The sequence below is a fragment of the Tetrao urogallus genome (genome assembly GCF_951394365.1).
Source record: "Tetrao urogallus genome assembly, chromosome: 4".
NCBI lineage: Eukaryota > Metazoa > Chordata > Aves > Galliformes > Phasianidae > Tetrao > Tetrao urogallus.
Window position 1 is genome coordinate 65446939 of NC_136817.1, and position 25089 is coordinate 65472027.

The 25089-nt window shown below is 42.9% G+C and overlaps 1 protein-coding gene across 3 annotated transcripts; it reads right to left on the bottom strand.

Moving 5' to 3' along the window:
* Nucleotides 1-563: 563 nt before the first annotated feature.
* On the bottom strand, nucleotides 564-21747 carry ST3GAL5 (ST3 beta-galactoside alpha-2,3-sialyltransferase 5; the record flags this gene model as incomplete). 3 transcript variants are annotated; one of them, XM_079534884.1, is made up of 7 exons in its annotated part: nucleotides 564-827; nucleotides 2377-2535; nucleotides 4515-4701; nucleotides 6291-6634; nucleotides 8898-9012; nucleotides 10193-10304; nucleotides 21711-21747. In XM_079534884.1, 7 exons carry the CDS (start codon nucleotides 21745-21747, stop codon nucleotides 564-566), a joined length of 1218 nt encoding a protein of 405 aa, XP_079391010.1. The 3 variants fall into 3 exon arrangements, with proteins under 3 accessions (XP_079391010.1, XP_079391009.1, XP_079391011.1); XM_079534883.1 differs by having other exon boundaries at nucleotides 8898-9023; nucleotides 10165-10304; XM_079534885.1 differs by lacking the exon at nucleotides 21711-21747 and having other exon boundaries at nucleotides 10183-10226.
* Nucleotides 21748-25089: the final 3342 nt, after the last annotated feature.

Below are 25089 nucleotides of genomic sequence, written 5' to 3' on the forward strand. Positions count from 1 at the left end.
CTCGTCAATTGTGGCCATAACAGTTCCTTTTCCTTTGCCTCCACTCCCACATCCCTCCTCCAAAAAAAACATCAGCACAAAAACAAAATAATATTAATATTTGAGGGAGAAACACAATGGTCAAGTTGTGAGAAGTGGGATTTGAGAAACATACGCCTTTCTTTTCACGGCATGCATGAAAAGGAGTCATACACCAGGAATTGGATCCACAAAGACAGCAGCTCAATGGGAAATAAATCTTCTATGCTGTCAGACAACTCAGGGTAGCACTGTGTGTACCATATACATATGAAAACAAAATCTCTGCTTCTCTTCTGACAACTTAAAACATCAAATATTTTAAATGGATCTCTTTCAATGCTGAGTTGTATTTACAGTTATCCACAAAAATGTGCAAAATAAAATCGAACATCAAAATAAATGTAAAAGTCCAACAAATGGAACTTGACATTAAAAAAAAAAAGACAGCAGAGATTCCAAGTCCATTTCATATAAGCTTTAAAGGTTGTTCCAACAAAACTTCTGGGGATTTAACAAATCCAGACCATGCTGCACTTCAATCACTAGCTGTCTTTGTTGCAGAATTCACAATGTATTCCACCAGTGAGGTCTTTCACAACTTTTTCTTTGACCAGTTTTTGCAGTAATTTGGTTTCACCTGTCACATTGTGCATCGTTTGCCTGTTCATGGCAGCCATGCAGAGGTTGTTGTAATAGTGCAAAGGTGTGCTGGGCTGGTCGAGGTCATACCCAAATCCTGCTATGCTTACTTCATCACATAAATGTGTGGCCAGAACAACTGCCATGACCCCAATTGTGGGTACATTCTAAGAAGAGGAAAAGAGAAAAAACAAGTCTGTTGAATTCAAATGGCTTCAGATGCTCTCTTTTGGCAGTTTTACAACACTTGACAGTATTAGCCTATTTCCTCACTTACAAATTAAATCAGCCAAAGATTAAATCAATCTCTTAAAACTAAATTTGAGTTCAAGGACCTAAACCAAAAATTTCAGGGCCGATATTAATACAACTTGAGTATTTGCCCTTCATAAGAATTTTGGCTTTTGACACTACATTTTCTCCTGTGAACTGAGGGCAAAATGCCCTATTACTATGTATTCTGACTGCAAGTGAACCCTCGTTCCAAATACTCAAACAACTCCTGACATGTAGTCACACTTGGCATTTCTTCATAGATGCTTGTTTCAGCCTTTGACAAGAAACATCCTAACAGTATTCTTAGAAACCTGAACTGAAACACTGAACAGTGTTTCTAACCTTAGAAACACTGAACATCTGCTGATGAGGGTGAGTACACCAAACCATGAATAGCCTCCTTGTATCCTAAAATATTACATTATTTGTTTAAAGAAACACTTTGAGATCTGACGATCCTTCACAACATTTCTGCACCAAGGTAAGTTTAGGCTGGATATCAGGAAACACTTCTTTACAGAAGGGGTTGTTAAGCAGTGGAATAGGCTCCCCTCGGAGGTGGCTGAGTCACCATCCCTGGATGTGTATAAAAACTGTTTGGATGTGGGCTCAGGGACATGATTTAGCAGAGGGCTGTCAGTTAGGGTGGTGTGGTTGGGTTGTGGTTGGACTCAATGATCTTTAAGGTCTTTTCCAGCCTGAGTGATTCTATGATTCTATGATATGTTGGCAATAACTGCTTTCATGCAATGTAAAAAGGCAATGGTTACTCAGTACTTCTCATAGCTCAAGAGAACTGCTGACACAATTTGACAAATAATTAAAATTTAACAAAAATGCAGTGTTTAATTAAATCGGGTGATTCATCACTGCATGCCATTGCTAAAAGCTAAGGCTACCGAGAGAGGATACACCCACCAGCTGCTACTGAGCACCAAGGCACGCACACAGAAACTCCCATAGTGGGAAGAACCTGCCAGTGGGAAGTCTGCTTTACAATTCCCCTGTTTCCATACTCTTTCTGCTTTTCCCACAGCTGGAGATGTGCCTGTCCATAGCTGACCTCTGGCTCGACCTAACAGGACTGCTGTCAACACACTCTGGTGTATGCTTTGAACATTTAACACTAGTCACAATGATGCACGAGTGAACACACTGCACTGGAATGAATTTACGTCTTACTGCATCTGAAAGCTTTGTACAACAGGCCATCTCCTCTCATCACAGGCACAACACCTTAGCTTAAAAAAGTGAACTGAAATCCTCATTTGATTTTACACAAATGAAGAAAATACAAGTCTTCTGAGAAAGAGCTCGTTTCCCTATTTTTTCATACAAGCACTGGCATTACAAAAAAACAACTCTGAAAGAAGAACCGTTTTTCAGTTTCTTATTTTAGTCTTTCATACAGTTTCTTCCTCCTAAAATGAAACTTCTTACCTTATCCCAACCCCAGAATATTGATCGAGGTTTGGGAAACTCTAAGATGTCCAGGGCTGTCTCTTTAACAATGACTGGATTGAGAATCCGAAATTGTTTTGATGTAAAAGGAATTTTCTTGGCAACTTCCTTCCAAAAGAAAAGTCGTATCCACAGAGACTAAGATAAAGAAATAAATAAATAGTTAGCCCAACAGAACCTCTGGCAGCATGAAGCATGAGAATTACAGAAGTCATCACCCATAAACAGAAATTCAGGAAGCAGTTTACAGCTCAGGTGGCTCCAGAATAGCAGTACACTGTTCAAGTGAGCGACCTAGCAGAGAGAAAACCTTCAAAGTGTTTGGAATTGAGAGAGGGCAGCAGGCAGAAAGTCTGCTTATTCTGAGTATTTGACTGCACGGTGTGTTTCATCAGTCAACGCATCTACCACCACCTCCAGGAGCTCTGGACCTTCCCCAGCACAACTGGGCAGCAGCAGTATTTGAAGAAAGGAGAAAGGGAATCAGTTTTCTACAAACATTAACCAGGGCATTTTGAAGTAAGCCCCTGTCTTAAAACAATTGCTGAGGCTTTGAAGCAAGCAGCTGTTGTTTGACAGCAGCCACCAGTGATAAATGCACCACTTCAGAAAAGGATTTACATTAGACTCAGCAAACTCAATTCTGATCTTGTGCCATTTACACTCAATTAGATGCACGCTGATGCAAAAAGCAACACCATATCAGGCTAATTTACAAATCTTTCCAAAAAACGTGCAACAGTAAAGAAATTATAAAACTGGCAGAGCTGCAATGTAGGTCTGTATTGTTTTAAACAGGCTTTTCTGCTCTAAGGTGCAACTCCACAGCAGCTTAAACCAATCAAGTGTTGTTTGCTGCAGCCCCATCTTCCTGCCTGTTCTCTGAGCACTTCAAACAATAAATAAAGACATTTAGCTTCCAGATGAGTTCCCAAAACTGGCTCTCTGTCACAGCAGAAACAGCGGAGCAAAGGAAAAAAGTGGGAATGCTCAGGCATGGGGACAGAAAAGAGCCACAGCAACCTGGTCTTGAACTGATGTAAACTGCTGCAGAGCCACATTCCCTTATGCTGCTTTTCAACATAAATACATTTTGTTTAACCATCCGTAGCACATGAACAATGAGAGGAAAAAGGCTGGGGAAAAGAACAGGACTAACAGGACAGACCAACATTGTCCTGTCCTTGCTTTGAAAAAAGAAAAATTAGGCAGCACAAGTTCTTAAAACTGCACCAATTCACACATTCAAGAGTATCTCCTCTCCACAAAATATATTTAAAGTATTCCAAACAAGGCAATATCCCTACACACCTTCACTAAAGCAGCAGTAGACAGTCATAATCAATATCACAGGTCTCTCATATGCTTTCACATTGAAAAAATAAATATATATTAGCACATACCACACAGAGCTAAAAGGAAACTTGGAGTAACTAGACAAAAATTAAAAAAAAAAAAAAAGCTGCTGTTTTCAAAGTGTGGACTGAAAAGCCTAGCTGGGGTGTTTCTACTTATGGAAAGTAAGTGCCTGCAAATTGAAAGAGGTAAAAAACTACTGGTTTAAAGAGTTTGCAAACATGGAACTCTGCTATCGGCTCTTTAGAGGTATGTGCACTTCATTTGGTGAGAAATAAGTGACCTCTTAATTCAGGAACCACAGGTAAATGTGAACTAATGACTTCAATACTTCATGTTAATTGCATGTATGCCCACCACAGCAGCTGCACAGATCTCAGTGGTTAAAGAAATGGGACTAGCATCCCAAAATCTCATTTCTACTTCAGGTTCTGCAGACTTGAACACGTCACTTAAATTCAACGTGAAATGAGTTCTACTTTGTTAAATGCTCAGTATGTCACGTAGCTCAGTGTCTGTAATCTACCAATATCTGCAGGAAAAAAGAAGTCACTGTCAGCATGGGGCCTAACTCTGAGTGCTGCTACCAACTGTAACTAGGAGGTAGCTATAAAAAAAAAAACCAACACCAAAACCAAAGCTACATAAGAAATCCCCAATATACTGAATGAGGAAGCAATGCACCAGTAAACTTCTTAAGCACTAGAAAACAGAAAACAAACAAGAAAATCTCAGTTACATGACACTGTCACCGTACATACCAGTGTTTCATTTTTTACCATTGCTTGAAGCCAATTGAAATCAACACTTTTAAAGAGGACAGCCACAAATAAACTAGCAGGGGGATACTCATGTTCAGAAAGTGGAGCTCCTTCTGGGTAAGTCATCCTTATAGTAGTTTTGTTACCAACGTGATCTGTGTATCCTTGAACTGGTGCATCATTTAACCTATAAAAGCACACAGATAGGAACTGTAGTTAATAAGTGCAGAGTACAGTCTCATTAAAACATCAGACACTAAGCAAAGAACGTGTCCTTGGCCCACAGATTTCTTAGCAGAGTACAATGTTTTCTCAGTATCTCCATGTTCCTTGCTTCATGCACTCATCCACTTCTTATCTTTGAGAAGATGCCAGTTCCATTTCTGGAGCAGCTGGCAAAAGTACGAAACATCAAAAGGAAGAGCTTGAATAGAAAAGCAACTTAAACCAGCACCGCAGAATTTCACATTCTTTGCCTTGTGCCAATTCCATCTTAAAAGAGAAAAACACACAGGCAGTTTCCTGCACAACTGCTTGCATGCACACACAGGAGCATTACACACAAAAAAGGCATTCAGATTATCCCTTCTCTCCCACACAGGTCAGTGTAGCACATCCTGTGTGCTCACATCATTCCAGCTCACCAAAATTTGGGAAGCTTGTAAGAACCAGAGACTGTAAGCTCTGTCACTTCTGTGGAAGTGAAAACCTCATGGTCTTTTCTTTATCAACAGGAAAGTCAACTGCATGCTGCCAACCCTAATCTCAGTGCACATTTAATGCAAACTCTCTGCCCTCTCCATACCAAGATTTGCTCACCTCTGTACAAGAGACACTGATTAACTGCACCAACTCTTCCCTTTGTAAAAGGAAGAAGTCTTACTTTACAAAGCTACTCATGAACACACTTGTATTGAATTTGTGATGTTACATGACTCAACTTACAAAGAGAAGAGCTCGAAACACTCGGAACACATGAACACAAATCATACTCTGGACATTAGCAAATATGGGTAACTGTAGAACCACGGAATCACTCAGGTTGGAAAAGACCTTAAAGATCATCGAGTCCAACCTCAACCTAACCACACGACCCTAACTCTAACAACCCTCTGCTAAATCATGTCCCTGAGCACCACAACCCTTTCTGTAAACAAGTTTTTCCTGATATCCAACCTAAACTTACCCTGGTGCAACTTGTGGCCATTTCCCCTTGTCCTGTCACCTGTCACCAGTGAGAAGAGACCAACCCTGCTCTCACTGCAATCACCTTTGAGGTACTGGAAGAGAGCAGTAAGGTCTCCCCTCAGCCTCCTTTTCCCCAGACAAAACAGCCCCAGTTCCTTCAGTCTCTCCTCATAGGGCACATTCTCCTAGCCCTTCACCTTGTTGAAACCACACATCCCAACCAAAAAAGGGGAAGACAGAAATGAATCTTAAAGGCTACCTCAAAAAGTTTAAATATATGAATGGATAAAAACAAGGTTGCCTATTTGTCTAGGATCTTATTGATTCCTAACTCAATTCTGCCCACGTTTTCTGTTATCTGTAGTCCACAAATAATTACATGGAATGTGAACACAAGATTGGAATTTTATCCATTCACAAACACGTTTCACAAAAACGCTTTCAGAAGCAGCCTGAAATGCTGCATAACAAGTTGGAGATGTTTTCCTCACAAAAAAAAATAAAATTAAATTAAAAAAAAAATAAAATAAAAAAACATGTTGGCTAATAAAGTAAAGTAGCTTGAGTCTTTAAATAGAAAATACATACCTTATAACAATATCATACTGATTCAGTAAGTGACCTAGCTCTGATCCATACAGAATTCCACCGCTGCCAATAACAACACAACGCTTACAGTGTTTTGACTTCAAATCCTCAGGCAAATCGTGCTCTGGTAAGAGTTCAAGAAGATTTTTAAGCTTATTAAAGAACCTGTGGAATCCAAAGGGAGGTCCGTATTTATATAGAGCTTCATCATCATCCATGTTTTTTCCTACAAAGGGAGGGATGTCCATGCTGTATTTCTCCGCAAATAACTTTCCCATTGCTTTTTTCACATACGAAGGTCGGCACTGTTCCTGCAACACAGCACTGGCATATTGCTGTGCTCTCTGAAAGGAAACATACACAATTTCAGTCTCAGGAATGGGAGAAAAAACTCTTAATACAACCCACCAGGTGACCACTAGCAGTTAAGCAAACAGAGTTTCTTAAAAAGAACTTAAATATGGAAGCACAAGGCATTTTAGAGCGGTCACCAGATAACAAGCAGCTCAGGGTGAAAACCTGCAAGTGAATGAGATGACTGGACAGAGACTATCTGGCTAGCAGATTTTCTGAAGAATAGATTAAATCAGTAAAAAGAGGCTAGTGAAAGCTACACTTTCTTCAAGAGAGACCTTCCCTAAGATCTGTTGGAGAGTTCTTGTTAAAAACAATGTGAAATTACCCTCACCCATTAATTCAGCAGTGAAAGTGCAAGAGGAATTCTAATCCACTGCTCAACTGCGTAACCTGAATTCTGCCCTTCCTAAGCTTTCAGCAGAGACACACCAGCTGGTTAAAAGTTCTGGCAAATGGCAGCCTGCATTTGCTTTACTAATCGAAGGAAAGCAACACTTCTCCCTAGAGGTATTGCTGAAGTGGCTTTGCTAATGACTAAAACACAGCTTGAAGAGGAATGCAAAGTGGGGGAGTTCTAGGTCTTCTTTCAAAACACGAATCACCAGAATAAAAAGGGCTGCGGTACCAAGTTACAGAGAAAGCTTAAGCTGCAAGACAAATTACGATTGATCTGTCTCATCAAAGAAGTTAAACATGCATAGTTTTCAAAACTATGTACTGGCAAGCTAGCATCTGAGGCAAAGGAGAAGAAAAAACAGCAAAGGTAGCATTCTGAGTCACTAAAAAATACATCCTTTAGAATATCCTCTTCCCTGATGTAATTCTGCTTATCTTTCATCCACTTTAATTCTAATTAAAAAAAACAAACACAAGAACAACCATCTCCAATGAAACTACAGTAGCAAAAGTTGGGGATGGAGGATGCAGTCATTAAAATGGGCATCATTTGTGGGGGGGGTTTCTGCTGTTGTGTTTTCTTAAAATAGATTAATCCACAGAACTATCTCTGCTGCAAACGCCGCTGTAAGTCCAAGCACAAACAATGCACTTCTTCCTGGGCACGTCACAATGGAGCAACTTCATACTGCACTTCACCAACTGCATCTTTGGAAGAGCCTCATTTTTAAGGCTGACAGCTAATAGCAATCACCAGCTGCTCCAAACAGTTTGCAATTGGCTGCTACCTAGCTAGACAAAAATGCAATATTTCCTCCTCCTGCATCTAGCATAAACAAAATGAATGATGGGACAGCAATATGTACATGCCCACATAAACTTCAGGCTTGCCTGGCTTACGGTGGATGTTGGCTGGAAACAAGAATGTGTTACCAAGAAAAGAAAGAAGTCAAATGAGAAGCAAAGAGGAGGCAAAGAGATTCCCTGAACCTGTAGAAAACCTACTAAATAAGGTGGGAGGTGGGGAAGGAAGGATGCACAGGCAGCAAAGCTTGAGGGCTTCTGCTAAACATAAATTGTGTCAGAGCCGAGACGTTCAAAAACAGGAACATAACAACCCCAAGCTAAGTAATGCATATAAAGAGCAAGCAGGTCAAGTAGCAAAGGCAGAAAAATGTCAGGAAGAACCGAGAGAAAGAAAACTTTACTGATCTCTGTCACACGAGCTGAGAAGCCATGTGCAAACCTGCACTTGAAGTATTTGCTACCTTCAACAAATAAACAAAGAGCTGTACATAAAGAGCTGCGCTCTCCTACACATTTGACAAGTGAATCCAAAAACATGGGAGCATCTAGAAGGTAAAGCAGACTGGGGAACTGGCTTTAGTAAAAATAAACTTTTGGTTTAATGCACTGGCTCTGGGTGGCTTATTTTTCATCTGCACAAATTTTCTGAACACAAAAGTTGGCACTGATGCAACAGAAAGGCAAACAGCAAGGAGAAGGGAGGTAACTCCCTGAAACTGAGTGCCAGCAAAAGGATCACAGAAAACTACTCTCCCTGGCAACTTTGGGCTGTCTCCTTGCAGCCCTTTGCTCTGCTGCTGCACGGAGCCAGCTGAGGAACTGGGGCCTTGCATGGGCTCTGGGTCACCATGCAGGAAGCCTGGCTGCAGCTGCCTTTCTGGCATGCATGCAGATCACTGCTCCAGCACAACCCAGAGAACTAAAAGTGCAGCAATCCTATAACCCTTATGACTTTCATAACGACTATAAGGACTCATAACGACTATTAACAACACTTTGTTTCAACCAAGTAAAAAAAAAAAGCCAAAAAAAAACCCAGATACTGACCTTTACGCGATCAAAGTCCACATATGGTGTTTTTGTTCTGTCACATTCTTCAGGGTAAAAATGTAATTTGAGGATATAAAGGAAGCACCCTCCAATCACAAACAGTGCAAGGAGTCTAAAAGACAAACAGGTTTATGCAGGGGTTAGGAGAGGGGAAAAAGAGAATCACTTTTTCCAGCAACTCACCAACTGCTAAATGAGTTTATTTTTTAATAAAGACAGTAGAAGAAGTTCAGATGAGGATTGGCATTTGATTCAAACCAACAAACCTAAGTCCTTCTTCCTCCAATTTTTCACAACTCCTCAGAGCTATGCACAGGAAAGTATGAAAACATACAGACTGCTTCGATAAGGAAACCATTGCATACTGACACTCTGATGCTGTGAAGTTCTCTGCACACATTTTAAATGCATCTCTGGTGGGTCAAACACTTCTCCTCACGTACAGAAACCAAGAAATTACTTCTCTTTTCATACCATAAAGGAAATACTATTTTAAAATATGTCTTTTCATGCAAGTTTAAAAAAAGAAACTTCACACTGTGAAGTTTTCAGCTAACAGTTATCATTCACAAGCAACACCTTCAACTCGCAGGCAGGCTAGACTGCAAAATTTAGATGCTCGAGTTTATACTGAAGAACCCAATTTAATTATTTCTTTTCTTCTTCTGAACGTTTTGGGGACACAATCCCTTAAAACTGAGTGATATAAGCTATCTGTGGTTTTGATCTACTCATTTCTCATTGCTATGGAACCTCAGTGTTTATTTCCACTGTTGGTTCATTTCATGTTTAAACCAACAAACAAAAATTAAACCCTTATTTGGTTAGATTGTGATTCAGATATATAGTTTGAGCTTTATTACTGACTTTTATTTTAAAACTTAACTATTTCCTATGGTTTCCTAAGGTCTGTACATTTGTTTTTACAAATGCACCACGTCAGTATTCAGTGCTTCTTGAAACTCATGCAGACAAATTTGATACAGGCTCCCAAGATTTCAGGAAGAGAAAAAAAGACAAAAGCCTTGGCATTAGTATTTATCTGTACCTCAAAAAGACTGCAAGCACTGTGAGCAAAGAACTGGAATCTCACAACGCCTTGGGAAAACATTTAATACAAGACAATCTGAGCTCCTCAAAGAGTGCCCCAACAGAAGCTGTGTTCCTAACCTTCCCTTCAGCTCCTGTGGCAATCCCATACCTTGATTTCTTTATTCTTTTCGTAACTTCCCAAGCTAGGGGAGAGCAACTGCCCCTATATTACCATTGCAAAGACACTTACTTGTGAGTACCTTTTAAAAACCAGATTGGTCTTCTCATCTTCATGTGCAGCTACCTTACACCATTGCACAGGAGGCAAACAATCACTTTTCAGCTTCACAGAGTTATCATCACTCAGCATTGCTGGGAAAAGAAAATAACATTTTATCACAACTTTTTCTGAATGGACAAAATGTTCAAAGGACACTGACTGACTGCTGATGTGCTTTGTTTGCCAGCAAAGACTGTGACTCTTACTTACTATGATTATTATCATGTCAGGAATACCAAATCCCTCCTGACTGCCTTATGATCAAGACCATGCTCGTTTCAGATGTCCAACAGGAAATGATTCTAAGAATACAAAAATGTTTCCATGTATTTTCCATGTACTTGCCTTTGTACTCTTCGCAAGCCTGATCTTGCAGGTCGTTTCTAACCTTGTGCTGCTATGATTCTATGATTCTAAGTCCAACTCAGCCACTTACAGTTATTTGCGCCTGACCCTGGCCAAACACCATCTTGTTTATCCACTCATTATCCTAAGCATACTGCAATATATCTGCAGCCCCAGCCAATGTGGTCATTAGAGCAGCAAGTAATAAAACAGATACACAGAAACTGTGCCTGCAGGGCAGCACGGCCAGGAGGCTGCAAGCACTGCAGCAGTTCCTGCACCTAGCAGCAGCTCCCTCCCCCGACCACTGTGAGCCCAAAAGGAGGTCAAAACACTCCCACACAGATGAGCGAGTCACTCATCATTAGCTAACGAGATGCAATCTCACCACTTTGCAGGAGACAGTTTGCAAGGGCCCACAAGCTTGTATCAGAATGCTGCAGGTCTGAATGTCCACAGCTCCCTTTGATCAGACAACTGCAGAAGGCACAGCAGTCCTCCACAATGGAGGAGCTCAGCCCTATTCATTCCCTTTCATCTCAGCCCTTGGCCCTCCCCGCTCTGCAGTGCCAAGATGCTCACATACTTGCTCTCCTGCCAAGAACTACTACAAGAAAAGTAAAAAAAATAATTGCCACTTTGAACCACTGTCCATCTGCAACCAACCACTGTTCTGACACATGGGAATGAAGGAGCTGATGAGGCAGATGGGCTCCCCCTCCAGTTCTCAAATCCAGCCCACAGAAATCTCAGGGATACCTAACTCAGAAGATAACATAAAGCCTCCTTCTCTTTGTGAAGCCACAAGCAGTTGTAACAAGGCAGAGATCAATACCAGCATCCTCTATACTTTGAAGAGCGCACAACTGTGAAGTGACACTTTCTAGAGCCACCTCCAAGAAGCCACAATGGCATTTCCCACAAAACAGAGTAAGGAAAAAAAAAAAAAAAAAGGAACTTGTGCTTTTTTTGCCAGGAGAAAACATTACCAATCACTTCAAATGTAGCATAGAAAAGCAACCAAATCACACAACCTCCAAATACTCACCTGTCTGTATTTACTAATTGCACAGACTCTCTTGAGATGTCACATCCATCAGTAGCCCTTTGTAACAAAGCAGCAATACCTTACTCAACGCTTCTAGTAGGTCTGAAAGCACTGCAAAAACTGAGGTCGTTATGTTTGTCTTGGGACAAGCTAAACTAAAACCCAAGTTGTAAGCAACAGCCAAGGTCTCCCTGAACGCAAACAGTTAAGCTGGAAATCCAACCCAGCTCCAAGCTCCCACACCATCTGCCAGGACGCCTGCAGCAGGTCTCAGGGAACTTACCAAGCCTTACAAGCTCATCATTCCTTCAGAGCAATATCTTGTCTTTATTGGCTGCATTTGTGTTATTGACCAACAATAGCACCAAGGAGCAAAAATGTGTTTCAATACTACCACCCCATTCACCAACATTACAAGCCAGTTTTGTTCTCAGCTAAGACTTGCAGCAAACCCAAACACATCTACATGGGTAGAGATCCAGCACGCTTCAGGAAAATTTGTTCCAAGAGCCATAACCTCAAGCCAGTATGGACCACCGAGATGAACTGCTCTACCATGAGATGTCCAGCACCATGCCAACAGCACCTGCATGATCCCCTCATGCGCCAGGACACGACACACACCTTTCCTGCCACACTGTGCACAGAAGACAACTAAGCACCCCTGATCACTGCTTGGGACCCGGTACCTTTATACCCACATGTCTCAGAAGCAGCAGGTATCACATGGAGATGCCTGGATCCGGTCTCGTACAGCGCACGAAGCGAGCAGAGCGCACTGGAGAATGGCAGAGAACATAAAGAGAGGCTTGCAGAACACGTGCAAAGTCCAGGATTGCTCCACGTACCACGGAGAGTACACGTAGCCAGGTCACCTCGGAGACTGGCTCAGACTAGCATGAGCAAGGGGCACTCAGCAATGTTTGACAAGAGGGAAGCGGATCCCTCCCTGATAGGGACAGCTTTACTGCACGGATGTGATCATCCAGTGCAGCGCATGGCCAAGCTGCGATGCACAAAACAATCAGCACATCTATTGCTTCCACAGGTCTCTGTAGGCACACTGGGGGGGCAAAAGATCCTTCCTTTGAAAAAGAAAAAAGGCTGATTAAAAAAACAACAGGAAATAAGCTTCAGCAATTTTCCATAAAGAAGAATGCAAGTAATAATTATCTCTCAGATAAACAATGAGTAATTTGAAGGCAGTCTATAGGAACATAGATCAGACATTTCTGAATGAAAGGGTAACTATCAAACTTGTATCAGAGGATCCTGATATGAAGAAATTATTGCAGTAACACACCAAGTGATAACATTGAGTTCTGGCCCTGGTACAGGCCACATTTACAAAAGAATACACTCTGCATTGAGTACACATTTGAATCAAATCCATAAAGTTTTATGGCTTGATTTCGAGGGGCAGGAGGAAGAACCTTGCTGCCCTCGCTTTGTTCAGAGCAGGTTTCTATTTTTTTTGCCAATTAGTCTGTCCTGTTTTAGGTCCCAGGTTTCACTGCAATCTGACAGAAACCTTCACTAGTGAAAGTCTGCCCAACACACATACAACTTTATATTGCCAAACAGCAATAGTGAGCTCTTAGAGTCACCCTGCTGCACTGAATGACGCAGCCAATCTCCTCTGCAGGATAAACCATGAAAGAGCAGCCTGCAAACAGCAAGCTCTTAGTAACTTCTGAGGATAAGAACTTCCAACTGCAGAACTGGAGACAGTGGTCCCACAAAAGACACACTTTTCATGAAGCCTTTCAAAACAAAGGTAGGGCTGTGGAGATCTAAAAAGGGAAGGAAACAGAGAGGAGGGGAGCAATGAGGACAGAAGGAGATTAGTGAGGAACAAAGCCTGAAATAGCCAGGTAGTAGAGCAGTAAGTTTTCCCTGCTTCTAAGCAACACAAATTCCAGCCATCCCCAAACAGTTGCTTTACTTATTGTAGATGTGCAGAAAGCAAACCAGCTTTCTGTATGTGGAAAAACAGGACTGCATCAATCAGCTTAGCACATTCTTTCATAGAATCCTAGAATGGTCTGGGTTGAAAAGGACCACAATGATCATCCAGTTCCAACCCCCTGCTATGTGCAGGGTCACCAACCACCAGACCAGGCTGCCCAGAGCCACATCCACCTGGCCTTGGATGCCTCCAGGGATGGGGCATCCACAGCCTCCTTGGGCAACCTGTTCCAGTGCGTCACCACCCTCTGTGTGAAAAACTTCCCCCTTAAATTTTTTTTCAATTCTTTTAAAATTCCTTAGACATCGACCTTGCACTCCTAACTGAGTCAATAAACATCTCCCACTCACTGGAATGACAGAGGAGTGCCCAGAAGAGCAAGGCAGTAACAAGCACTTGGAAAGGCATCTCTATCAGCATCCTCCCGAGCTTCCAAAAAAATCTGAATTTGGAGAGAACTGCAGCAGTAACAAAACCAAGCACAGAAGACAAGTTACAGCAGAGTGCATATACCCACATTTTGTTGTTGCATACAGTCACCACTGTACCCTTTCAGAAACGAGCAGCCTATGGTTGCTCAGAGAGTCATTAACACAAATGTCCCAATTTGCGTACAAAAGACGTCTCAGTAGTAATGCTGTATTACAATCACATTTTGCACTGATATTTCTATAGCTACTCATTGTGGTGTAATTAGCGAGGACTCCAGAGACTTAAATTTGCTATTCATCTACTGAACTTAAGCGATCTCTGTAAAGCTGCTGTGAAAGCTGAATTGGCCATCAGCAGGAATGCACTCCAAAGCTTTTTGTGGTGTTATTCTTTTCACCGTAATTTACATTTGTCTCCCTGTTATTCTCGAGCAGACAAGATTTCATCACTTAGAGTATTTCAGAAGCAATTAATTGGGACTTCTCAGCCTTTTTCTGTGGGAATGCTAAGAAACAAAGCTTAGCATATGTCAAACTGTTCAACGACCACTGCCACACCCTGAGAAATTATGCCCAGCACCCAGATAAACCCACAAGCAAAGACAAGGGCTCTCAGACCCTGCTGTTTCATCCCTAGTAGCCATGTCACTCATGGAGGCAGAACCAGAGCATCCTGCAAAGGAGCGCAGGAGGAGATGTACCTCCATCCATCACCATGCACTCATTCAGGACTAGAACTACAATCCCATGCAGGGGTGCTGTTTCCACTTACCTCCCTCACCCTGTCAATCCAAGGACATTCCAGACACACCAAAACTCCAGTTAGCAGCCTCTAGGGCTGAGCTCAGCATTATTGCGACAGCAGCCATTATTCCAAAACAACCGTCTCTGTGCAGGCAAGAACTGAAGCCACAGGGTTACTGCTAGGAAGCAGCTCTGTTCATCCACCTAATCTCAGTAAATATCTGCACATGGACAAGAGAATTTACAGAATTGGAAAGGACCCCATAGGGATGATCGAGTCCAACCCAGCTTCACCTGAACCCATGGGGAAGCTGCCCCAGGCAAGCCAATGCTGAAAGCCCAGCAGAACAAGAGCTGTCCTCCAGCTATATGGCATCTAACACAACATAGACCACACCTGAAACTACCAGGAGTTGAGAAAATCAACTAACATTCTCCCTGGCAGCATGCTGGGAAGTGGTAGCAAGTAGCAGCCAGCTCTGTGAGTCAACCAGGAGCATCTAGGCAACCAGGCCATCTCAAGACCTTGAGCCATGACCCAGCTTTTGAAGTGCATGAGAAATGATCAGGAAGGTTGCAGTGTAAAGTCCACAGAAACTGAAAACTGAAAGACACACTTTTATCAAGCAATTATTAGGCAAGAGCAATAGAGCTTGAACAGGCAGTAAAACAGATGGCGATACTAACACAAAGCACCTCCGTGAACAAAGTGCTCCTTTCATGTCCCTCTCATCCAAATCAGGCTATCAAATAACTTTAATTCAAGAAAACAAATGACAAAAATTAAGCACCAACTCTGCCATACCGTTGCCAGCACTTGGCCAAAATTTTGCCCATGAGAAAGGTTACATATTTTGTTGTCATTACTGACCAAATTGATGATACCATATCCATCTTGAAAACTTTCATAACGAAGAGCAGTGTTCTAACTGGATGTTATCAAGTTGGGTATCAAAAGAAAAATCAGTTGGGTTAAAATTTATAGTTGAATTTTATTGCTTTTGCAGTACTGAAAACCACAGATATCACAGTAGATAAGTGCTAGGACTAAAACAAAGCAAGAAAAAAGAGGTGGAAATAGTTAACTAGGTGATAGTTCCTGTGGTGTGCACCTGTTAAACACAGCCTCTTAGCAGGAGGAGAATTTAAAAAGAAAAGAAGATGAAGGAATTAACAGATTCATTAAGAAACCAATCAGAAATCTGAATGGAACCCTGATAGTTTCATACCACATCCTCAAAGCCCGCTGCTCCCTGCTACGAGATGCTGGCATTTACACTCAACACACTCTCTCTTCCAAGGCTCCTAAGCCAATCCACAGTGCCTTCAGATCCTTCCTACACTTCCAGACTTCACTCTCACTGGAAAGATTAAACCATAAGGAAAGAATTTTGCAAATAATCTCTGTTCCGTTTTAAAGAAATCATAATAAACAATGATTTCTTTTAATCAAAAGTGGATGAAACTGCTTTCCAGTATTCAGGGAGAGAAAATGCAGTAATACAAAGAATAAAAACAAGGGAACTAAAGATAGCTGCTTGTGAAAACGACTGCACAGGGAGGCCTCAGCAGCTGCAAGCGCTGTGTGGTCAAACTGTCACCTTAGAACTGCAGCGAAATAGAGGCATTCTCATCCTCCCAAAACATGGGGTCTTCCTTAAATACAAAACCAGTTTTGAAATAAACTCTTCACATGAATTTCAAGAACCTGTAATTAGATAAACAACTGGCTTGGAACAACATATGAGTGTTCCCTCCAGCAACAGACACTCAAAAACTGCGCCACAGAGAAGGACTGCCTTCCTTTCCAATGCATCTGCTGCTACGAATCCTGACTTCCATGCCAGATTTTAAACGTGGGTTTTAAGGACCAATTGAAAAGCCAATTGAAAAATTGCCCAGATGTTGAAATTGGATCACAGACCGACACAATGAAAGTAAAAATTCTTTTATCTGGAAGGGCCCACTTGACCAGAGTAACAAAATACGCAGGAAAGAGTAGGAAAGGAAAAAGAAACAGGCAGTTTAGTCCAAAGGAACTGCTCCTGACTTAGGAAATCTCTTTCTGTAACACAAACTGAAACATCCTCTAAGAATCACAGAACAGCCCGGGCTGAAAAGGAGCACAATGATCATCCAGTTCCAACCCCCTGCTATGTGCAGGGTCACCAACCAGCAGACCAGGCTGCCCAGAGCCACATCCAGCCTGGCCTTGAATGCCTCAGGGATGGGGCATCCACAGCCTCCTTGGGCAACCTGTTCCAGTGCATCACCAGCCTCACCTTCCTCCTAATATCTGACCTAAATCTCCCCTGCCTCAGTTTAAAACCATTCCCCCTTGTCTTATCACTATCCACCCTCATAAACAGCCGTTCCCCTTCCTGTTTATACACTCTCTTCAAGTACTGGAAGGTCACAATAAGGTCTCCCCAGAGTCTTCTCTTCTCCAAACTAAACACTCCCAGTTCCCTCAAACTTTCCTCACGGGCGAGCTGCTCCAGCCCTCTGATCATCTTAGTGCCCTTCTCTGGACTTGTTCCAAGAGCTCCACGTCCTTCCTGCACTGAGGGCCCCAGGCCTGGATTCAGTACTGCAGATGGGGCTTAGGACTTTCCCTCAATAGCACACAACAGTGATCCCTGAAAACTAGAAGCATGAGAAGAAATTCCTGAAATATTTAAGATTTGATGCAGGTTTATCATGGTGCAAAAGCATGAAACCTTTGGGTTACAGCAGTGTTAGGTGTTCGTCTTCAAATAATTCTTTGACCAACATCTTCTCACTTCTTACCAGGAATGGTCACCAAACATGACAGGAGGCTATAGCAGCAGGTGCAGATCAGACTGCAGCTTCTCAACAGAGAAGAAAAAAAACCTGCAACTAAAGCTAAAAAATTAAGAGACTTTTGTCAATTTTTTCCTCTGCAGCCACTTTACCCACAGTAAAGTTGGCACTTTAGCATAGATGTTGGATACAACTCCTCTGGATTTATCTGTTTAGTAGCTACTACTACTGAATGAAAAACAAGCACTTGACATAGATGCTTCTTCTGATCAACAGCAGAGTCTGCTGCTTCAGCTAATTTAATAAAGGTAACAGAAACAATACTTCCTTGATGGCAAAAAGTTTAGCCTATAATACGGTTATAAGCACCCACAACAGGACATTTAATTACATTTCTGTAGTGTGTCTCACAAAATGAACTGTAACTGGTAAGGCTTTTTAATCAAACAATAAGATGTAAAAACCAAGGTACCTTGTACAACCTGCAATTCATTTAGTCACGATCTGTCTTCTACAAAAATGAGAATGTGTAATGCTGAAAGGAGGAGCCCTTGGAACCAGCAGAGCAGTTAGCAAGATGCTCTCAAATGCACCAACAGGTTTGCAGTCAAAAATTATTTTGGTGGAAGCCACAAAAAACAGCAAGAAGCAACAGCAACTCGGAGACAGTTTTCTCTCTGTGCCATACAGAATCACAGAATTGTAGGGGTTGGAAGGGACCTCCAGAGATCATCGAGTCCAACCCCCCTGCCAAAGCAGGTTCCCTACAGCAGGTTGCACAGGTAACAGCAGGTCGCACAGGTACAATGCCCTATTTTCATTTCTTCTGATTGTTTAATGGGGAACCTCAAATCCTTATTATAATATCAACAACCAATTAACTCATGAAATCATTAACAACTTTATTATAATTGTTGTGTCCATTTGCCCAGTCTTACTGTCAAGGAAGGACATACGTAGCTAGGCTACAATTTGCTCTTAACCTTGGGTCATTCTGATCCAGTGTACAACAATTTATTCCAAATCTGGTGCAATTACTGCCAAAATAAGAAATATTCACGTGATACCTCCTGAAGGAATGCTTCCTTCCAGCATCACTACAGCAAACTGTGTGGATATTAACAGCTCCTGCTGAAATAACATTGTAGGTGAACAACTGGTTCTAAATGATGGTTCAGTGTTCAAAATAGGGCTCACCCTCCACTTCTGCCTTTCACTCTCTGCTTTAGTCAAACTTACCAAACTTTTCTAAGCTTTGCTGTGAAATTTCTTTCAAGTGCTGCAGGCTGAGGAGCAGCAAACATCTCTAAGAGATAAACACAATTATCAACAAAACTCCATTCCAACACCTAGGAGGCAACCAATGTCTTGTGACAGAGGAAAATGGTATCTGAATTTGGAATTGTTCTGGCTCCCAAACAAGCTACAGAAGGTCAGCACTGCCGGCCGAACAAGAATCAACAGGTGAGCCAAAGCACTGCTGTTGTGAAAAGCATCATAATAAAGAGCTAGTCTTCGTTCTTGAAAACAAACCCTCCTTTTATGGGTCACTTGTGCAAGAAGCAGCATTCGGAACTCAAAATCAGCCACAGGGTATCAGCTGAAGCAGGAAGACAAGCACGAAGAACGGAGCAAGTGCACCAGGCTGCACTCAGAAGCCCTTCCTATGTACATCTCACACAATCCTCTCCACAGCCTTCTCTCTGCACCAAAAATTGTGCAAATGCAGAAACGCTGCTCTGCAAAAGAGCTGAGCTGCCAGGAGGGGAAGAAGAAAGCACACAGTATATCAGCACTGCACCCACCACAAGCTGGGTAAGTTCATGTAGCACAAGCAGGAGGCGTTTCTGAGCCCTTGCAAAGAAGCCAAAACAAATGAAATCTTTCCCCTTACATGGGAATTTTGAAGAATAAATCATCCCTAAGGAAATGGTCCGAAAAGACAGGGCATAGCATTCATCTTTACTGGGCTAAGGAAACATGCCAGCAGACTTACACAGCCAAGATGTTTCATATTACAACTGAATTATGCAGTAGAATAGCACGGAACAACTGGTAATTATGGAACAATGTTAATGGCACAGCAGCATTTTTACCACCGTATCATCTAACACTCCAAGAGACCATGGCAAAAGTCACACTTAAGCCTACACAAGCAGAAGAGCCAATGCCAGAAGTTCCCCTTGATGAAAGGCTTAAAATTAATTGCAATATTGCAATGCTGCTACAATCAATTTCAGTGGTTAACTTCTGAAGTCAAGGCTTCAGCGCGCTGGTGGGATGGTGAATGAAGGGCTGCTCCCACAGAGAGCTCAACTTGTTTAGTTCACCAAACAGGTCGTGAGTTTGTTCTTTGGTGTTTAAATACGTGGCGTGTCAAAGACGAAAGCAAACAAACAAAAGGAGAATGTTACACACAGTGGTCATGAATAAATACAAACTAGGAGCAAAAGATGCTTGAGCAGCAAGAAAACAGCCTTCCCATAAGAGCAATGAAAACTGACAGCCTACACAAGTTGTAAGAAAATCCTTAACAATTCATGAATGACCTTGTGAGAGAGTTGTCTGCAATGGGGAGATTTGTCGTAGAGAAGTCCTCCATCCGAATCACTGCTGTGCAGCTTCAAAGCATCTGACACACCTTCAGCAGATGCTTTAACCTCTTGCATTTGAGTAAGCTTTTGTCCAGACTCACATTTGTCATTTGAAAATTACTTAATGACAAATTTGAAGCTCTGGTCACGCCTTGCTCAATAACTTCACCTTTAGCAAAGCATGAGATCTTCTGAAGCTTTCCAGGATTTCCTACATCAGCAAAACTACCAGCTCTCCAGCTCCTGCAACTCTGCAGTGAGTTTTGCACCTAAGAGACCTTTCCACAGCTGTCAGAGACATGTAAAACAACACAAATTAAACATCTGTAGCCCGCTTCCCTCATCAAAAGGAAGTTTCTGCTCTTGCACTTTATTTTCTTACATCCTGTCCCTAATTGCCAGTCAACTGTAGGGCTGATTTACTAGCCCTTCCATGGGAGGAAGGAAGGGCATTGCTTCCCTGAACACCCCAGGAAACCAAAGCCAAGGAAAACCCATCCCTCATCTTCCAAAGGAAGCTGCCAATGTGCCAAGCCCCTTTTTGACCTTCCAATGAAACTCAGTGTGCTTAGCAGGGACCAGAAACTTCCTGGGGCTTGAACTGGAACAGAGATAGGAGGCAGCAAGCCAGCAGCAGTGAAATGGATGGAGAACCATGTCTAAACAAGAAGTTGGAATCTATCCTTGGGGTCCCTTCCAACTCAGGACGTTCTATGATTCCATGATACCAGGCGCTGCATCTGACCAGCCACAGCATAAAGCAGACTTAAAAATACACATCTAGTAGAGATACATCAATATATATTCACGTAAAAGCATTAATGTCCACCACCTGTCTTCGGAATGAAAAGAAACCTTTGAATGTTAGCAGTCAGAGTCATGGCAAAACCAGGCATAGGGTAGCTACTGACCTCCACTGATTGCATCACAGACGCGTGGAATCATTAAGGCTGGAAAAGACCTCTAAGATCAACCAGTCCAACCCAGCCCATCCCCACCATGCCCACCAACCACGTCCTTCAGCGCCACATCCACACAGCTCTTTCAACCCCTCCAGGCACGGTGACCCCACCGTTCCCTGGGCTGTTCTGTGCCAACACATCACCCTTCTTTTGCAGAACAACTTTTTCCTGGTATCCAACCCGAAAGGCACACGATGAACATCTCCCATCCATTTCCATCACTACCGAACAAACCTCTCCCCTCCACCACCCGTATGTTTTGACCTTGCCCACCACGACAGAACGACACAACCCATCGAGGCACCCAAACCCACCCTCCCTGAGCAGCGCAGGAGACGGGAAGGTTTTGCCAGCGGCAGCAGCTCTAAAGTCATTCCCGGTTCGCCTCTATCGCCCGGGATACGCACCGGGGGAGGGGAGACGGCGGCTGCCACGTCCCGGCGGTGCGGGCACCACCGAGGGCAAAACCCCCGCGGCTCCCTCATCCCGCAGGAAGAAATAAACCACAGCCTCATTCCCCTCACCAAACCCAGCCCCGCAGCCCCACACCGCCGCCTCCCCCCCCCTCCGTACCCGCCCGCTGCGGCCTCCCCGAGCCCGGCCCTATTCAGGGCTCTCTACCTGCGCCGGGCTCGGCCCGGTCACTTCGCCTCCGCATCGGGGCAGGCGGGCGGGCGACCCCGCCGCAGGTAACGGCTCCGCGGGAGCCGGCGGAGGCGGCGGGGGCAGCGCCGCGGCACGTGGCGGAGCGCAGCCAATGGCGGGCGGAGGTGACAGGCGGCGGCGGGGCCTGCGCGTTGAGGGGCGCGCTGCGGCGCCGGGAGAGACCGCCGAGCTACGGGAGCCCGCCGAGCCGGGGGCAGCGCGCCGCCGCCCTGAGGGCAGCCCTTCTCCTCGCCGTGCGCGTTCGCTCGCCCGCCCGTTTTTTTTTTTTTTTCTTTTTCTTCCCCCCTTAGCTCAAAATGCGCGTTTTTCATTCTTTTCTGCAAAATAAATAAATAATGAATAAATTACACACACACACACACACACACATATATATATATATATATATATATGGTTCCCCTCAGATGAGGGTTTGGTGGTGCGCGTGGCACCCCGCTCTTCCCTTTGTCTCTGCGCAATGCTTTCAGCCTCGTCTGTGATTGCGAGCCACGGGGGGGAATCGGGATCTACCACGACCATCACGGGGTTTAAATTCCTTTTGTTTCGCTTCGCAATCTCGGTACCTTGGGTGGAAGTTACGGACCTCCCCACAGCTGCTGAGGAGCTTTTATTTCCGAAAAGCCGTGAAAATACACCTGATGCAGCGTGCACGGTACGCTGCGCGCATGCAAAGGAGCGCGGGATGGGGGGAGCGCCCTCACAGCCCCTTCTGGCGTTACCATAGCGCTGTAAGTAACGCCCCGAGCCACGAGGAGAGAAAATAAACGGGCAGGGGAAAAAAATATATATATGAAAACACAATGCTGGAGCAAAGCTAAACAGCCTGTGCAGCAGCTGCGGGAGCTGGTGTCGTTCACAATTCAAAAGGTGTGGTATGGAGAAGGTATTTTCACCAGTGACAATAACTGCAGAACTCAGAAAATGCCCACAATTTTCAGATAGGCACGTATGTTCCCTTACTGCAAAGTACTGAATGAGCTCACATCCTGAAAGAGAAGGACTTAAATTATTTGAAACTTTAAACGTAATTTAAATGTAGATATATTCCTTATCCACACCTTGGCGTTGTCTTTTCTTGCTAAGTTGTGTCCCTACTCTCTATAGCAGATAAGGCGTTGCTTTTGTGTTCTGTTGGCCGTTTGGTGTTTGGTTTATAGTCAGGTCAGATCCTCGATCACTGTTTGTACAGCTCTAGGGAAAATATATATGTTTCAGGAAAAAAAAATCCCATCTCAATTTTTTCAGCCATGGACATAACCAAACACAGAAGATTCATTTAGGCTTAGCTCTTATTTCTCGTCTTCTATAATTGCGAGCAACCATTAATTGCTTTGGATTTACAGATGAAGCCAGAAGATGCGAATAAAGGCCCTGACTGTGCAGCCAGGCATGCCCCAGGGTGTCACAGGGCCGGCCACATCAGGCTTCAGCCAGCGAACAACCGGGCTTTGCAAGCAGCCTTGAAGAAGAGCAGCTGCAACAAAGATGCATTATATTCTTCTTTAGTCAAAGCCAGCAGGAGTGCTCTCAGTGGATCAGCGGTCTGCCTGTAGTTCAAACTGCTGGGCCGTGTTGGGAGAGCAGATGGGGGAGAGAGCCAGAATCTCATCGTACATCATAATAGGATCATTGCCATGATCCAGAATAGTTGTAGATGTAGATACTGTCGTGTAGATACGCAGATACTTAAACATACAGTTAGGCAAAGGAAAGGTTTTTTTAAGTTAATCTGGGTTTGCTGGATCAATGGGAGAAGCACCAGCGTGCTTCTGAAAGCCTAGCCATATGTTTATCCCCAGTGTCTTTATTTAAGCGACCCTGTGAGCACCATTCCCTTAACACAAGCACCAGCCAGTCAAAGAAAGTCATTTTTTTGAGTTTCGTTTTAAGTTTATGTGCTTGTGCCATTTTCTGAGTTTTGTTTTAGGTTTCGTTTGGTTTTGTTTGTATGTTTGTTTTAAATGCCTTCTTATCCCATCTGGATTTTAATTGTCCCCTGAGTCTGTATCTAAAAATTTCCATAAGATTTTCTCTAACATAACTGGGACCTTGGATACCTTTCAGTTTATATGGCTGAATTTCAGAGGTCCTGGTTCTGGGCATAATTAGATCTGCACCAAAAGCAGTTTTCGGTTTAATAGTCAATTTTGCCTTGTAGAAAAGAGTCTGGATCATAGATTGTGCTGTCTCCCACATCCTAGCTGTCTTATCTGGATAGGTGGGATAAGGTAAATGATGCTCCATTTAAGTAAACGCATCTCTCTTATTACTAGCCTTTGTAATTATTTCTGTGGCACAGCTCTAATGGTTTTATTAGGCTGTGTTATGCTTTAATGTTCATTCTGATTGATGACTGAATTACAAAATTGTGACAGTGCTGTTGTACTAGAGAATGAGTGCTTAGATTGTCATGCTGTAGTTCATAGGAGAAGCATTTTCTCAACAGAGGGTTTCTGTAACTAGGTGTTTGTTGCTACTAATACAGGCTGGGTTCTGCATAGCAATTTTAGAAAGTGATGGTGCTCCTGTGGTTGGACGTATCTGACTCTCCTATTTAGATTATGACTTGTTGTTTTACTGGTGAGGGAAGATACTTCTTGCCAGCACAAAAAAGTTGAAATATGTTCCAGAAATGCTAAGGATGGAGTAATGGAGGAAGGAATCCATCACTGAAATCCACACACCCTCACTATGTTAATGGAGGACTGATAACTAGAATATTTCTGCAGAATGCCTGTACCCTACAGACAGCATGTAAAACCATGGCCTGTTGGTCTTCTTCCAAACTAAGGCAGGTTCCAAAGCATTATTAATCTCGGTGGGAAGATACTGTAATTTTAATACCTTAATAGCATTACTGAGAAAGAACCAACCACACTGGAGCAGTAACCATAATGTCCTCAGACTCAGAACTCTTATAGCATTAGGAAAAAAAATCAGTTCTATTCTGCTGCTCTCTTTTCAAAAAAGAGAAGTAAAGTAATAAATAAAAAATATATGTATATAAAAAAAAGACAGTATTTCAATAAAAGGGGACTGAATGGAACATCTGAACTATTTAAGTTTTCAAGGGTGACGTGGAGGCTCTATAAATTCTCTGGTCTGTCAAGAAATGCACCAGAACAGAGAAAGGAAGACCATACAATTAAAAGCATCATAAGGAACATTACAACATGAGCAATTCTATGATTCTGTGAAGAAGGCTTCTTTCAACAAGCAGAAGTTGTATCCAAAGTCAGAAAAGACTGTAAACTCTAATGATTTAAATCCAAAAATGTGACAAAGAAGTTAGAAAAGGAGGTTTAGGAATAACCCACAAAAGATAGAAAAAATA